General features: G+C 42.1%; 1 protein-coding gene and 1 long non-coding RNA gene across 4 annotated transcripts in view; one reads left to right on the forward strand and one right to left on the reverse strand.

Moving 5' to 3' along the window:
* Nucleotides 1-5,367: 5,367 nt before the first annotated feature.
* LOC121033776 (uncharacterized) overlaps nucleotides 5,368-16,111 on the forward strand; it is a 45,443-nt gene continuing 34,699 nt past the window's right edge. The window contains exon 1 of the long non-coding RNA XR_005792106.1: nucleotides 5,368-5,436. This is a non-coding gene — a long non-coding RNA (uncharacterized LOC121033776). The remainder of the gene's footprint in view (nucleotides 5,437-16,111) is intronic.
* The window catches only part of PAQR9 (progestin and adipoQ receptor family member 9), a 10,052-nt gene continuing 1,339 nt past the window's right edge, over nucleotides 7,399-16,111 (reverse strand). For all 3 annotated transcript variants that reach the window (XM_040480400.1, XM_040480399.1, XM_040480398.1), the window contains exon 2: nucleotides 7,399-16,005. In XM_040480400.1, coding sequence (XP_040336334.1) covers nucleotides 14,718-15,851 — 1,134 coding nt within the window. In that variant the 5' untranslated portion in view covers nucleotides 15,852-16,005 and the 3' untranslated portion in view covers nucleotides 7,399-14,717. The remainder of the gene's footprint in view (nucleotides 16,006-16,111) is intronic.

Consider the following 16,111-nt stretch of genomic DNA (forward strand, 5'->3'; position numbering starts at 1 on the left):
CTCAAAGGTGGTGGTGACATTTGAGCTGAGATCCATGTGGCAACAAGCAGTCTGAGCCATGCTATCCAGCATCTAAAAAATTGAAGGTTTTGAAATGTGGCTGGTAAAGTGATAATATTTAGGATATATTGGGCTAACTAAAATGTACTAGTAAAATTAATTTCACCTGATTTTTTTTAACCATTTTTAACGTGGCTACTAGAAAAAAAAAATTCTTTTTGTTTTCTTTATTCTTGCAAGAGAGAGACAGACACCAGTGGGGGAGGGACACAGAGAGAGAGGGAGACACAGAATCTGAAGCAGTCTGCAGGCTCTGACCTGTCAGCACAGAACCCACTGCAGGCTGGAACTCACCAACGGAACTCACCAACCGTGAGATCAGGACCTGAGCTGAAGTCAGAGGCTTAACTGACTGAGCTACCCAGGCGCGCCTACATGTGAGGTTTGCATTATATTTCTATTGGATCTCACTGATCTAGAAAGTTAATTCAATTCCACTTTTTTCCAGAGCGCACACATGCCCCCAGGGTTCTCGTGGATTGAGTATGTTACCGGTACTTAAATGTTTAGCTAATGTAACACTAGCTAAAATGTACTGAACAGTTACCCTGTGCCAGGCACTTTCATTCACTCACTGACTTCTCATGCTACTATAAGTAAAAGATATTTCCAACCCCATTTTACAGATGACGAAATGGAGGTCCAGAAGGGCCAAGTCACATCCTAACATGACAAGGCTGCGGAATACTGGCGGGAGAAGTCAAACCCAGCAGAAGTCTGATGATGCAAGAGGCAAGTAGCTGCAATCACGGAAGGAGGCCAGAGTTGGAGCACCGATAGGCCCACGATAGGACCACGGTGTGGTGTCTCCTGCCTCCGCCTTCAGTACTCCAGTTCCCTGGGTCCCACCCTGGAGCCCGCAGCGTTGCCACCCGTGCCATGCTCTGAGGATAGAGCACAAAGCGCTCCCGCAGGCCGAGCGCACCGCCAACCCCAGCGTTGACATCCTCCAGCCCCGCGCGTCCCAGGAGCCCCTGCGCTGCCCTTTGGCGCCACTGCCACCTTTTCCCACCACCCAGGCCCCTCTCCTTTCGAGCTGGGGGCGGGGCGCGCCCTGAAAACAGCCGAATCCCTCTGGCTGCTCAGTGTATTCCAGAGCCCTGCAGAAATCCTTTCCCATCTGTCTTCCAGGGTTCTGGAAGAGGCCTTTCTGGGGACCTTTAAGGCATGGGGGTCATCTCACCATCTCGCAGTGACCAGGGAGTTTGAGTTTGGGCGTGTGTATGTGTGTGTGTGTGCATGTCTGTGTGTGTGTGTGTGTGTGTGTGTGAGAGAGAGAGAGAGAGAGAGAGAGAGAGAGAGAGGGAGAAGGAGGGAGTATTGTGTGCCCATCTTAAGATACCACTCTCTGGAGGTGGTGGGCAGAATCCCCACTGCCCTCACCCCCAAAATGGAGGGTCCAGCATTTTCTTCCCAGTTGTAAGGAACTTCAGGATCTTCAGGCTGTGCCTCCGGGAGGTTGCCTGACTGCAGTCATGCAGATCCATGGCCACTGCGTGGACAGTGGGGACAGAGGGCCAGACCCAAGAACCAAGCTGGAAGCTAAAATGTCCTAAATTCTTAGGCAGCGATTCCTGATGTGGCCCCTAGTTTTCAGGATGGCACTTGTTTCCTCTTTGGGATTTTTTAGGAGGGGTTGTGAGTAGTCATCAGCCCTTGTGGAGGGAGCTAAGTGGCACTGTGGCTTGACATATGTCTTGTTAGAACTATTTATGGGACTGGACAGCAAGGACAGGGAGTAAAAGGTTTATTTTTTTTAAAGGTACACTGGTATTCATATACTAAGCCCAGTTTTGTTGTGCTCAGGAAGACCTGAATCTGACTTACAGAACAACTGTGACTCATCCTGTGGGGACAGCCCCCTCTGCCACAACCAAGCAAATGATAGCCCCAGGACTAAAATGATTCTATGAAGCAGTAGGATGGGGAGACAATGTAGAATTGCCACCTATTGCTAAGAAAAGCCCCTAACTTGTTCTTTTAACTATTATGTTTAAATTTGTGTTAGCCAGATAACATCTAATAAAATTGAAGGGAGGCACCATGGATACAACTTGTTGTGGATCACTTCATGCGTTTCTGTGATAAATTGGCACCTATAAATTAACAAATTTTACATTTGGCAAGAAATAGTAACACTAGAGATCAAAATGAGGGACTTCTGTCAGGATTTCACACCGGCCATCTTTTATATTTGACCCTTCCTCTAGGAGCTAAAAAGGACAAAAAGTAAACACCAAAATCAAAACAAACAAAAAAATGAAGCACCTGGGTGCCTCAGTTGGTTAAGTGTCCAACTTAGGCTCAGGTCATGATATCAAGGTTCGTGGGTTTGAGCCCACACGTTGGGCTCTGTGCTGACAGCTCAGAGCCTAGAGCCTGCTTCAGACTCTGTGTCTCCATCTCTCTGCCTCTTCCCTGCTCGACTCTATCTCTCTGTCTCTCAAAAATAAACATGAAAACAAATAAAAATAAAATAAAATAAAAACAAAAAAACCCCACAAATGAAAGCCAAAACATCAAACCAAAACAACGAAAATGAGGACATCCATCCTTTTCTTGCCTTATATGTAAGCTATAAGCATCATTTACTTACACTTGGTGTATTATATGTGTATATCTATAGAAAAAATTTTCCTTAAACTCATTTCTTTTTGTACTTGATGACATTTCTATGTAACTAAAGTTAGAATATGAGAGAACCCTAAATTGATATTTACAGATTACCATCAAAACAGATTCATAGTGAGTAAGGATGAGCTAATACAGTGAACCGTTAAATTAAGAGCTGGAGTAAAAATCCACTAGAGTCATCTTGAATTAATAAGGCAGCTCTTAGAAAATTACATTTTGTATGATAAATGTTCACATGCTTTCTCCTTACCTTCTCAGTTTTCCACCTATATTTTTACAGTTACATAGGTTCAAGGAAAATGAAAAGGATAGAAATTATGCAAGCAGGCAGGATATGGGATCTCTTTTGTTAAGCCTATGATTTTTAAAATTTTTTAATATATTTTGAAAGAGAGAGAGAGAGAGAGAGAGAGAGAGAGAGAGAGAGAGAGAGAATCCCAAGCAGGCTCCACGCTATCAGTGCAGAGTCCAATGCAGGGCTTGAACTCATGAACTGTGAGATCATGACCTGAGCCTAAGTCAGGAGTTGGATGATTAACCAACTGAGCCACCCAGGTGCCACTGTTAAACCTATCATTTTAAAAACTACTTATAAATTGCAAAGCTAATCAGATATCTTAAATTCCCACCTTTCTTAAGGAATTCCTTCTGCTCTTGAGAAAATAAATTTTGACAGTCAGAAGCTGATGGGGGTCTTCTGAGACAGGAGGAAAGAAATTATTTACAAATGATTCAAAAGTCATGTCCTATCTGTATGCAGAATTACTTTCCTTTGAAGTTATAAATTTTGAGTGGGTGTTGTGTCTGTCAATATATTCTGTACCTTTTTCTTTTCCTTGTTGTTCCTATTATGCATATTTTACACCTTTTGTAGTTGTCCCACAGCTCTTGGATAGTATGTTTTTTTTTTTCTTTTCCAGTCTTCTTTCTCTTTGTCTTTCAGTTTTGGAAGCATCTATTGATGTATCCTCAAGCTCATTGATTCCTCAGCTGTGTCTAGTCTCCTAATAAGCCCATCAAAGGCATTTTTCATTTCTGTCACAATGGTTTTGATTTCTAGCATTTATGTTTTATTCTTAGAATTTCCATCTCTTTGCCTACAATTACCCATCTGGTCTCACATGTTGTCTCCTTTTTCCATTAGAGCTGCTAGCATCATTGTTTAAAATTTCCAGTCTGATAATTCCAACATCCCTGCTTTAACCGAGTCTAGTTTTGGATGTTTGCTGTGTCTCTTTAAAATTTTTTTTTTCAACGTTTATTTATTTTTGGGACAGAGAGAGACAGAGCATGAACGGGGGAGGGGCAGAGAGAGAGGTAGACACAGAATCGGAAACAGGCTCCAGGCTCCGAGCCATCAGCCCAGAGCCCGACGCGGGGCTCGAACTCACGGACCGCGAGATCGTGACCTGGCTGAAGTCGGACGCTTAACCGACTGCGCCACCCAGGCGCCCCTGCTGTGTCTCTTTAAACCATGTGGTTTGTTTGTTTGTTTGTTTTTTGGAGCCTTGTAACTTTTTTTTATTATTATTAAAAGGCAGACATGAGGTATCAGGAACCCAGTACTGGTTCCTGCAGAGGTTTCTGATTGTGGGTTCCTAATGTGGTAAGTTGTAACTCTGTGTTTCCACCTGTGTGTCTCTCCAATTTTGAGGACAGCACTACGACCTCACTTCTCTGATGGATCTAAGGAGAATTGTTGATTTTTCAGCTTATTCAGCTTTTTAATTGTTGTTAAAATAGAGTGATAACTTCTAAGCTCCTTATATGCCAGACCAGAAGCTGGAAGTCCTTAGACAATACTTTTTTGAGGATTTCCTTCAGGAAATAGAAACCTTCTGGTTAACTTAAAGGGAAAAAATAATAAGAAAACCCTTTATTGAAGGCTATGGGATAGTTCTCAAAATTGCATGAAGACATATACAGGCAAGATATGGAAAGTTCACAACCTAGAGAAGCTCCGGGCTTGCAAGCCTACTGTGGGTCATATACCCACCCCCAGCAGGGAGAGCAGTCCCACCAAGGTTTAGTGGGAGAGGTCCTTCCTAAAAGGAAGTTTAGGTTACTGCTAGAAGAAACAGAGGGATGCATTATAAGAATAAGCACCTTTGTCCGGGGAAAGAGGAAACCAAGCTCCTGAAGTTCTGGCTCAGTCGCCTAGAATTCCTATCCAATGTTACAATTCTGTATAATGTTTATATTGGTGGTTTTTTAGTTATTAGGGGCTTAATCTCTATATGAAAATTAAACTTCACTGATACGGGAATGCCACTTATTATTGAGATTTATTTTAGATTTCTTTCACCTGACATAAATTCTAAATGTTCATGTTGTGTTTCTCTTTTAAGTCAATTTAAGTCTATTTTAAGTCAACATTAAGGACAAAAAAAAATTCAAGGTAATTCTCTTCCTAATGTTTCTCTTTTGCTTTTATTTATTTTTTTTAATTTTTTTTCAATGTTTATTTATTTTTGGGACAGAGAGAGACAGAGCATGAACGGGGGAGGGGCAGAGAGAGAGGGAGACACAGAATCGGAAACAGGCTCCAGGCTCCGAGCCATCAGCCCAGAGCCCGACGCGGGGCTGGAACTCACGGACCGCAAGATCGTGACCTGGCTGAAGTCGGACGCTTAACCGACTGCGCCACCCAGACGCCCCTCTCTTTTGCTTTTAAATAGAACCAAACCCTCTGAAGAAGTTGCCTGATCCAGAACCTGCTTTGTCTTCCAAGGAAAATTAAAGGTAAAAAAACCCCAGAAGCCCAACAGACTATCTGCCGAAAGAACTATGGCTTACCATTGCCAGCACTTTTGATCACCATCTTTTTCTGCTTACCTGCTGCATCAGCTAAGGTTCAGCTGCAGACAACAGAACCACTCAACCTGGTTCAGCTGAAGGAGATTTATTAACAGGCATTGGTTGGCTTACAAATTCACTGGAGGGATTGGAGGAGTGGGCTCAAGGTTGAGCTTCCTAGAACATGAATTACAATACCTCTGCTGTGAGTCAGAGCTGACAGGAAGTGGAAGAATCAAGCTGCTGACCAAATCATTAAAGTATACTAACATAGATGGTCTGGCTCACACTTTGAGAAAATTGACTTCAGGCGTGAACAGGGGAAGAGAATTCAGCAAAGGAAATTGTGAAAGAGTAGCCCAAGAGGTAGGAAGGAATCCAGGGAATATGGGGGCACAGAGACCATGGGAAGAGTTTCAGGGGAGGGAATGGAAAATAGGGTCTAAAAACTGTCCATCAGTAAGAAGGAGGTTGCCGGAAATCATATAAGAACCATTCTCATGAGATTAATGAAGCCAGAATGCAGTGGGTGAGGAGTGAGTGGGAGGTATGAAAACAAAGAGAGTGTATACCACTCTTGCAAAAAGCCTGGCTGTGAAGGAGAAGAGAGGGTGGTGGTTGTTAAGAGTGTGACATAGCGGAGAGAGGGTGACTTCTTTATTTAGAAGATGGGAGATACTAGTGGTCCATTTTTAAATGTTCGTAGGAAGAACCCTATTGAGTAGAAGCAGCTGAACATGCAGGAGAACAATGTGTAATAATAGTGTGGTTCCTGAAGGGAAGGGGTAGGAAGAAATTTGAGGAATGGGAGGGAGTGAGAAGGTCAGAGATATGAGATACTTGCAGTGGAGAACAGGAGAGAAAGCAGTTTAGGCAACACAGGAGGGCCCCCGGGCAGCATGAAGTCCTGATACAGAAACCTGTACTTTAAAAATCAGGTATTTCAGGAGTGCCTGGGTGGCTCTGTTGGTTAAGCATCTGACTCTTGGTTTTGGCTCAGGTCATGATCTCATGGTTCATGAGTTCAAGCCCCACAATGGGCTCTGCACTGATAGTGTGGAACCTGCTTGGGATTCTCTCTCTCCCCTCCCCCCTGCCCTGCTTGTGCATTCTCTTTCTCTCTCTCATAATAAATAAATAACTTTTTTAAAAAATGAGGTATTTCAAATTTCTAGTATGCAGATCCTAAAATGTGGGACTGGCTGAGTGAAGGTGGGATAGGGGCTATGCAAATCCTGTTATAGATGGCTGAGAGTTACCAGCCATAACTTGTAGATCAGTTAAGATATTTCTGACTATAAGCAATAAATACTTAAACTAGATTGTAAAACGAAGGAAATTTACTGGCTCACATGAGGAAAAACCCAAAAGCAGGTAGGCTTCAGGCACAGATTGACCAATCCTCCCTTTGTGATTTACTCTATTCAGCTCCACTCCATCTGTCCACTCAGGGTTACATTTGGGCTTCCCTGAGGTTATATCACAGACCTTAATAACTGAAGGTAGATCTCCTTTGCTAGGGTTATTTGGGACAGAGATACCAGAAATTCACACACATCACCAGGGTTCTGGGACAGGCCGCATTGCCCAGAAGTCCATGGACCACGTGTGCCTTGAAATATAGGGAAGAAAGGAAAAGCTTCATTATCTGTGTTGTATAAGCATTTTCTTAGACGATACAGTTTCAAAGTAACTCATGAATTTTCTCTTTTCATTTAACTAAAATTGTAACAATATGCTAAGGGTGCTTCTTCAGGGCTTACATTAGAAACTTAAATTCTTTCCCTCTACCTGCTGATTTTTATAAAAAGGATGTTTTTTCCTGTTATGTGTATTAATATTATACACACTTACTATTAATTTAAGAATTATTTGTTTGCAGAAGGCATATAAATACAGTCCTCAACATTATGCTTACAAATAATTTATTCTTATTTCATACATTTGTTTTTCAGCAAAAAATACATAGTTATATCATTTTACAGAATTCCATGTTCAAGATCATAAAGGAACAATTGTCTCAGAAAACCCAAATCATAGCAAACTATACAAGAGAAATGAATCACAATTTTGTTAGCTACATGCACAGAATTGACCAAAGTGATATCTACTTTTATAGATTATTTTATCAGGTAATGTGGAATTATGATTAAATAATGCTTCTCTGGTAGAATACATTAATGATTTCAAACCACACTGCAGTCCCTGTGTGGAAGTTCACACATCCTGAGAAGCCTCTCTACCTGGCTAAATACAGATGTTTAGGATGTAGGTGATGGCTGGAGTCAGGTAGCCTAAGAAGAATTAATTTAGCAAGCAGTGGGATCTTTCAGTTTCTTCATACCTGCATTATCTTTTACTCCTTTCTCCCTCCATTATCACCATTAAATGAACTTAAAAAAAAAAAAAATACTGACATAAGAATGTCTCTATTTGGTCACTGTGAAATCTACCCTCTACCTCTGACCTGAGGGAAAAAAGGAGTATGGCCTTCAATTAATGCCCTTTACTGCCAAAGGGAACCTGTTGGTTGTACATTCTTGTAAATCCGAGCACAGTAATCCTATTTAAGTCCTTGGTTTGGAAATGGATGAACCTAGTAAGGCAGATGGTTTGACAAGGCCTAAATACACACGGAATCCTTTTAGAAACCTTTTGTCTTCAAGGTTGAGGTTGTGGAACGCAAAGGCTTCCAGGGTGGTGGGAATGGCCTGGGAGAGGGCTGAAATGAGTTCAGAGCTACCACATGCTTTATGCAGATAAAAGAGCAGCCACGGGGTCGTCCCCAGCCCTGCAATGCAGACAGCCCTTGCCTGATGTGTGTAACGATGGCAGGGGGCTCTACGCTCCTTTTCCACTCCAAAGAAACGAGGAGCGTGTCAGGACTGTACGTTTTCCTGGCTGCATCATTAGCTGTGGTTATACCCTCATCAAAGTGAACTGTGCTTCATTCCTTTACTGCCTGGGTACTCAGTGGCTTACAATAATTTTGCTCATAGCCTCCAAAAAAGAAAATCAACCTGGTAGAAAAGTAGACGTTCTGTGTTAAGCCTTGCTGGGAGAGTGAATTTAATGAAGTTTCTAACTAGAATTTTTAAAAGACTTTTAATTTAGACTTGTTACACACCTATAACATATCTGACCTGTTTCCTTCTTTTAAAAAAAAATTTTTTTTTTTTACCTTTCTTTAAACTATACATTATTTACATTTTTAAAGACCTACTAGGTCTTTATCATTTGGGTAAGAGCTCAAGGTGATTAAACTCCCAAGACAAAAATGAGGCTTTCCAAAAAGCGCTGGTTCTCATCTATGTGCTAAGGCCTGTTTTTACAAACAAATTGCTATTATAAACTTTTAAAATATAAAATTAGAATACTTCTTTAAAATGTTTTCCTATTAATTTTCTTTTTTTTTTTTTTTTTTGCATCCAGCGTATTAAAAACAGATTATGCTTTCTAACTGGATGTGGAACTAAAAGAAAAAAATGAAATTAATGTGTCCCTGTACTCCCCTCATCTAGAAACAAAGGTTTATTTACATGGTGTCCTTTCTCAATGTTGTGGTGAGCTGTGAGGAGGAGTAGGGCCATTTCTCCAGCATGGTTAAATAACCATCTGCAGACCCCTCCACTCCTCCTTGAGTGCTTATTGCATATTTTAGGTGGAGCTGTAAGGCATGAGAAAGGTGGCCTGCCCCTGTTACACATTCAAGAATAATTTTGCACATTCAAGAAATAATCCTTGAGGAATGCCATGTTTGGAATAGCTTTCAGAGATAGGTTAAGAACAAAAAATATTAAGGATCATGTATAACATTTAGATGCACAATACATTGGGGAACGTTTTCCAAAGTTCAAATGAAAGGCTATTTTCCATTGAGTTAAATAGTAAATAAGTGATCATTTTGTTGCATATGTATTCAAAGCTTTCACATCCTGCCAGAGTTAACAGCCAAATGAGCATTCTTGGCCTCTGACCTATAAATAAATACTCTAATTCTGCAACTTGCTCACAGACTCTTAAGAAGCTCTTCTAAAAGAAAAAAGCCCACAAACTGGTTAGAAATCTGCAAACCAGAAACACAATACATTTGTCCTTTTAAAACAACAACAAAAATTTGCATTCAATTTTTAGAATAGTAACTAAGAAGAACTGACATCCATTTGCACAATTAAGAGAGAACTATTCATAGTATTGAAGAAGGAATAAAATCTTCACCAGGAAGGTGTGTGGCCTATCACATTGGAATATAGTAGTGCTCAGCTTAAACCAGTGAAAGCCTTCTTTTTTCAGTTTGTCTAGGCTTGTTTGCTTTTCGTCAGGCAATTTATGTCAGAGGATACTGGCAATCCTTTAAAGAGATGATTTGAAAGATGATTTACAATTGGCTGGTGCTATCCCCTAATGCCTTTTTGCCTTACGTCCTAATTTTTATGGAAACAAATTAAGGACATTAAGCTAGGGGTAAGTGTACTACTCGAAATGTACCTTGGCACTGGTGCTTAGGTCAAAAGCTACCGGATGTGATTAGGCTGCCAAATAGAATTCCTTGCCTGTCCATTTGAGTGCTAACCCCATGCGAGTTCACATGCTTTTCTAGGGACAAAACTTAAAACTCAGGAGAAATTGTCCATAGTTGAACTTGCTGTCCCATTGTAACTCTTTGAGTCTAATCCTCCTTGTTCTCCCCATCTCATGCCTTCTTCCTGTCTTTTCCACATCTGATACTTTTTCTTTATAATTTACTCTAGATCAATTTTTTTCTAAGACTTGTTTTATAGATTACAACACAATGACCTTAAAAGAAGAAAAGGTTAAAGAACGTCAGTTAATCTTTGGAGATTTAAGCTCATACTTTTAAAACTTAAGTATGTTATTTACGAAATTCAGACACTTAATGACATCACACTCTAGGCACTTTGGATGAAACTTGCTTCATAATGACATGAATACTATTAACCACCCCAAAAGTGGTTGTGATTAGTATCTCTATTAGTAGTGATGATAAAATTTCCAACCCTTTCTATGTACATATGCCTGCTATCCCTTCACCCTCAATGTAATTTTTAAATTATTTTTAATAATAAAATTCACATAGGCCTAGGAGCAGACAGAAAAAAAAAAAAGAGAGAGAAAGGAAAGAAATTGATTCTGGGTAAGTTAGCATGTTAATTGAAATAAGATTCTATGCATTGCTTTTACGCTAACCGAAAGGAGAAAAGAACCAAACTGTAATAATATGGATGGATCCTTGACCAATGTCTTCTATGCAGTAGGTGCTCAATGATTATTAAAAGGATTACATGAACAAATGTGGAAATCAACTCAAAAGATACTGACAGGGTAAAGTCAGCATGGTAGATGTTAATAGATGAAGAACAATCCAAGATGATAAAAACTATTTACCTGGTAACATTCTGTTTAAGATTTTTATAATCTAAATTCAAGGATAACCACATCTCACTTCACTGTTTTACAATTTTAAATTATATACCTGTATCCACATACATCTCCAATTAGTGTCTGTGTGCTTGGCCAGGCATCATAGCCATGCAAACTAGCAAAAAACACTCAGCTGAGCACACAGCCATCCCCACATTCTAATGCCAGTTTGAAAACTTCATTCTGTGCCTTGGTAGAACCTCGAAATGGAGATAATTCCTACTGTACCTGTCTCCTACTATAGCTTTGAGCAGATTAACCAAATAAAACGGAGAAGAGATTTGAAGGTAACAATCCCTGTTCTTTATCGCTGGGATCCCTCAGATTCAGCACCAAATCAGAAAAAATAAAAATCACCTCCATCCCCCCAATTCTGCATTCTTAGAAATGATTCCCCTGAAGTGGCATGATGAATTAGGCTAAATGGTTTTTAACTGCAAGCACTTAAGTGTAGGATTTATGAATGGAAACATGTGAAGGCCACTCTGGCCAGCTCTGAAGCCCCATACTTTCTTCCCGGGCTATTTATAGAAAGTGTATGGCCAGTGGAAAAGATCACGTTTATTTTTACAAGCCAGTCATGACATGACCAAAAAACTCACTTCTCTCTGGGAAGGTCATCCCTTTCACCTGAGGGTGTAGCTGCAAGGACATGGAAGAAAGGAACCCCCTTTAGCCAACCCACTCAGCTGAGTCAGCCTGAGACCAGCCCCCAAGGTGACAGGCTCTGAAGTCAGACCCCCTCATTTCCCAGGCATGACTTTATGACGCTGCTCCTTGAGATGTCATCGAGATCATGACTAACAAGTAAAAATAAAATGTATTACATAATCTGCTTCAAAATTCCACTGGCAAAATAGGTTTTGCAGAGATAATGGAGTACATTCTTATTTATCATTTGTTCTACATTTCAAACAGCTGAACACAATAAAGCAAAACTGAATTCTAATGGGTATGGCAAAATGGAGAATGTCAAAGATATTTTTTAAAGATATTTTATTCTGACTGCCATGTTACCCCTGAAATATGTAATAATATAGCTGGCTAGTTCCATGCAAATGGAAACTCAGTAAATATTTGCTGCTTCTAAAATATCATCATTCATCTGGACAGAAATCTGATATAATTTAGCAAATAACATACATAGTTTCACAAATCATCCCTGGTCCTTTATAGCATATATGGTATCTATTTGCAAATATGAAGTGAAGTCAAACCATTGTTTTCCACCAGAATGTCCTTTTATCAATGTTATATGTGGTACATAAAAACTGAGATGGAATGAGGGAAAGCAAAGTGGAGGAAGGAAAAGGCAAAGGGAAGGAAATTGAGTCCTCATTCACTCTGGGACATACGGGGTGCTGAAAACTTTCAGGGGAAAACTGTGTCACCTTACTGGGCTCATGCATCATAATCACTTGAAAATGATATGGGTATAAATTTATCCTTAAGTGGCCTCTGTTTAAGGACAAAGACACAGGGCAAGAAGATAATTCTATTTGTAGACCCAGAACATCTCCTACAAAAAGTTTAAAATGACAAATATGGGGTTTATTTCTTGTTCTCAAACTCATGGACCCTTTTTAGAATCTGTCCCTTGAAAGTTCCATCTGAAAGGGGAGGTCCCATTTTACAAGGAAGCTACCAAACACTCTTCGACCTGTTTCTCTAGCTTCCACACTAACATTCTTTGGAGCTCTAGAAGAGACAGCAATGACATGCAAATAAGTTTGCATGTGGAAATATCCTGATTTCCACAACTGTCCTTGAATACATGCACTGAGTTAAGTTATAGCTGAGGAAAAACATCTGTGCTAGGTACAAATTCTCAGCCTCTATCACCTAAGGGGAACCTCCTTGCACTTTGCATAAGATTGGACAGACACCCATCAGCAAATGTGCAAAGTGTATTTACAATCCCATTAAGAGGTTCTAAATTAAATATAGACATATGTAAAGTTAACTTCTGTGTGCAGATTAACACACAAGAATACTGGTTACTCCAGGGAATTGTGCCAAGCCTCTCTGTTTACAAATACAGTAGAGATTAAAAGCATAAACAAAAACAGATCTTTTAAGGAGATCCAGCCTACCAGTGCTGAGGTAAGTGTTCATCTACCTTATGTGCTTGATCTAAATTATACTATGAAGTCAAGACTCCCCATTCAATGACTTATTTGGCTCTTAACCAAAAGAACTTATCAGGAAGTGTGATAAGTATTTCAATAAGCCACCTCAGTGGTTTTGTGTTAACCTAGAGTTGTTATCTCAAGTACAGGTTATTGTTTATGAGAAATGTCTTAAATAACATCGGCCGATGTTGTTGTTAGGAAGGATCGCAGGAGCACATTCACTAATTTTTCAACAACTTAGGGCCACTGCCATTCATTTCCATAGTGGGGATCCAAATGAGACTTCAGGGTTTTAACTATGCAAAGTTAATGTTATTTAACTCAACATTTTCAATTACAACTCAAGTAATATGCTCCCGACTTCCATAATTTAACTGCCTCAGTTATTCCTGCATATTATGTTTTGAATTTTAAGCAAGGATAAATGGCATTGGTGTAGAACAGTTTCCTCTCACCTTCCCCCAATGGCTGCATTAAGAACCACAGCCACTTTAGCAGGTTGACTCCTTCTCTTAGAGAAGTCAAATGCTCTGCAGGTCCCGGTAAGCTACTTCCAGTCCTACCAAAAACTTAAAATCAACACCATCTTCCTTCTCTTCTGGGTGGAATGTTAGACCCTGATTTGCAGTAAAGTAAGAAAAGCTTATTCTTACTGCTCTCCCCATGCATGAAACTATGTTTGAGGACCGGTCCTTTGGGCATTCCTTCAAAAGGCACATTATTCTAGTGGCAATTTAAATAATTAGAGAAGGAAACAATAAAATCAAAAACAAAACAAAAAATAAGAAAGGTTTTGTGGAATACATTAAAGTAAATTGGAATCTGGGATGTATACAAACCACTGAGCTCCTCAACAATAGTTTAACCAGAGTCCCTAAGGTAGAATAATTCACAGTTGTATCATGACACACATACACCTTCAGAAAACACTGTTTAAAAAAGTAGTTGAGAATTCTCAAGCAGCTTGCCCTGATGTCCAGTTCAAGTGTATGCAATGCAGAAGGGCTGCAAAATTCAAAACTATGTAACAAAGACAATTCAGTGCATATCACAGGCTTTGATAAATCATGAAAAATCATTGTATATATTACTATTTAAATAACATCTGAGAAACATTTTGAGATAATTAACTTGTGTTCACATTCCATGCATTTTCTAGTAGGTTAAGCCCTGGGTTTGTGTCTTTGTGCCCGTTTCCTACAAAGCTCCATTCTTTTGACAAATCCAAGCATTCCTCAGACTGAAATGGAAGTACCCAACGATTTTGTCTACTTACCCTCTTTACTGCATACTTGACCTCACAAGGGCTACTTGTCATTACCAATGGCACAGAAAGTGACCGGAAAACCGAACTGTTTGGGGTTTTATTTGGGATTTTCCTCACTGCCTCTGGATGTCAGAGACACCACCAGAATTTTTCCAGGGGCAAGAACCAGTGACCCTCTCCCTCCTGCTGGAACCACCTCCCTCTTCAAAAGCCCCAAGTGCACTGAGACCCCCTTGTTGCATTGGATTTTTTTCCTGTGGTTTTGCAGCACCTTCCTCGAGCAAAGGAGGAAACACAACAAAACTTGAAAACAAACCAACAGTAGCAACAACAGAAACTCCAAACAAATAGGTGAGCAAACCAGCGGCCTCCTCCAAGGCGAAGGTTCACTTTTTACTGCAGAATTCCGAGTTGTTTAGGAACTTCTTGATGACCAGCCCCAGACAGACCACCAGCAGCAGCATGTAACCCACTGTGCCAGAAAAGGTGGGTGCAGCAGGCGGCGCCTTGAGGAATTGGCGCAGGCCCTCCTCCACATAGTACACCTGGTCATAGATGCTGAGAAAAGTGAATATGTGGAAGAGCTGGTGGCTGTGGCCAATGATGTCAAAGAGGCCTGGCTGGATGCGCTCGGGGATCTTGCTCACATTGAAGAAGGCGGCCACCACTAGCCAGAAGTAGCGACGATAGAAGTGCACGAAGAGCGTGGGGTTCTCACCGCGCAGGTCAAAGAGCCAGCTCTCGAGCATGATGGGGCAGGCCATGCTGAGCGGCATGACGAAGACAAAAGTGCGAAGCGCGAACGGGTAAGAGCACCAGTCTGTGCGGCTCTTGCAGCAGGCCACCGTGCAGGCCACAGCCAGCACGAAGGCCACGGGCAGCACGAGCGCGCGGTAGGCAGCAATGAGGCGTGTGCAGTCCACGTGCCAGCCCAGGCGCTGCTGCACATACGGTGTCATCACTCTGGCGTCCAACAAGCTCAGGCCCGGCAGCAGGTAGTAGTAGTAGGCCACCGTGCTGCCAAAACCGTAGTAGCTGATGGACGCATAGTCCAGGTAGAAGAAGGCAGCGCGCAGGCGCAGCGACAGGCAGCTGAACACGTGCGCCGTGCAGCTCATGGCGAAGGTCAGCAGCACGCCCGACGCGTAGCACCACAGCGGCAGCAGCCATGGGTGATGGAAGGGCACGTCCTGGCCGCTCAGGAAAAACAGGCGGCAGAACTTGCTCAGGAACAGCAGTAGCGGGATGAAGTGCGTCCAGAAGTTGAGCGTCTCGTTGGTAGGCTTCAGTACCGAGGCTAGGCACTCCTGCGCCGTACAAGGCAGCCGCCGGTAGCCCGACAGGATGAAGCACTCCACGAAGTCGTCGGGCACCTCGTCCCAGCGCAGCAGCGGCTTGGCCGATGCTGGGGGGTCCCCGGAGGCGGAGGGATGGGGACGCGAGGCGGCCTCCGAAGCCGCCAAGGTTGTGGCAGGCGGGCCCTTTGTGCCTGCTCCCCGGGGCTGCAGGCGCCGCGGCATGGTGCCTGGGGCTTGGCTAGGTCGCGCACAGGCGACCTCTGGCGCCGGCTCCCGCGCGCTCGGCAGTCCCCGCCGGCCGCCGTCGGAGCCTTTGTGCACGCGCCGGGGGCGTCGCTGCCGATTCAAGAGAAGACCTTATTCTGAGCAGCCCTTCCTAAAAAAATAAATAGAAACAATAATCAGGTTATAAGCAGCGCAGCGACTGGCAGGAGCCCGCGGGCTCGGCGGCGCCTTCGCCAGGCTCCCAGCTACGGGCTCGC

The sequence above is a fragment of the Herpailurus yagouaroundi genome, unplaced genomic scaffold (genome assembly GCF_014898765.1).
Source record: "Herpailurus yagouaroundi ecotype Mexico unplaced genomic scaffold, PumYag 159, whole genome shotgun sequence".
NCBI classification, from domain to species: Eukaryota; Metazoa; Chordata; class Mammalia; order Carnivora; family Felidae; genus Herpailurus; species Herpailurus yagouaroundi.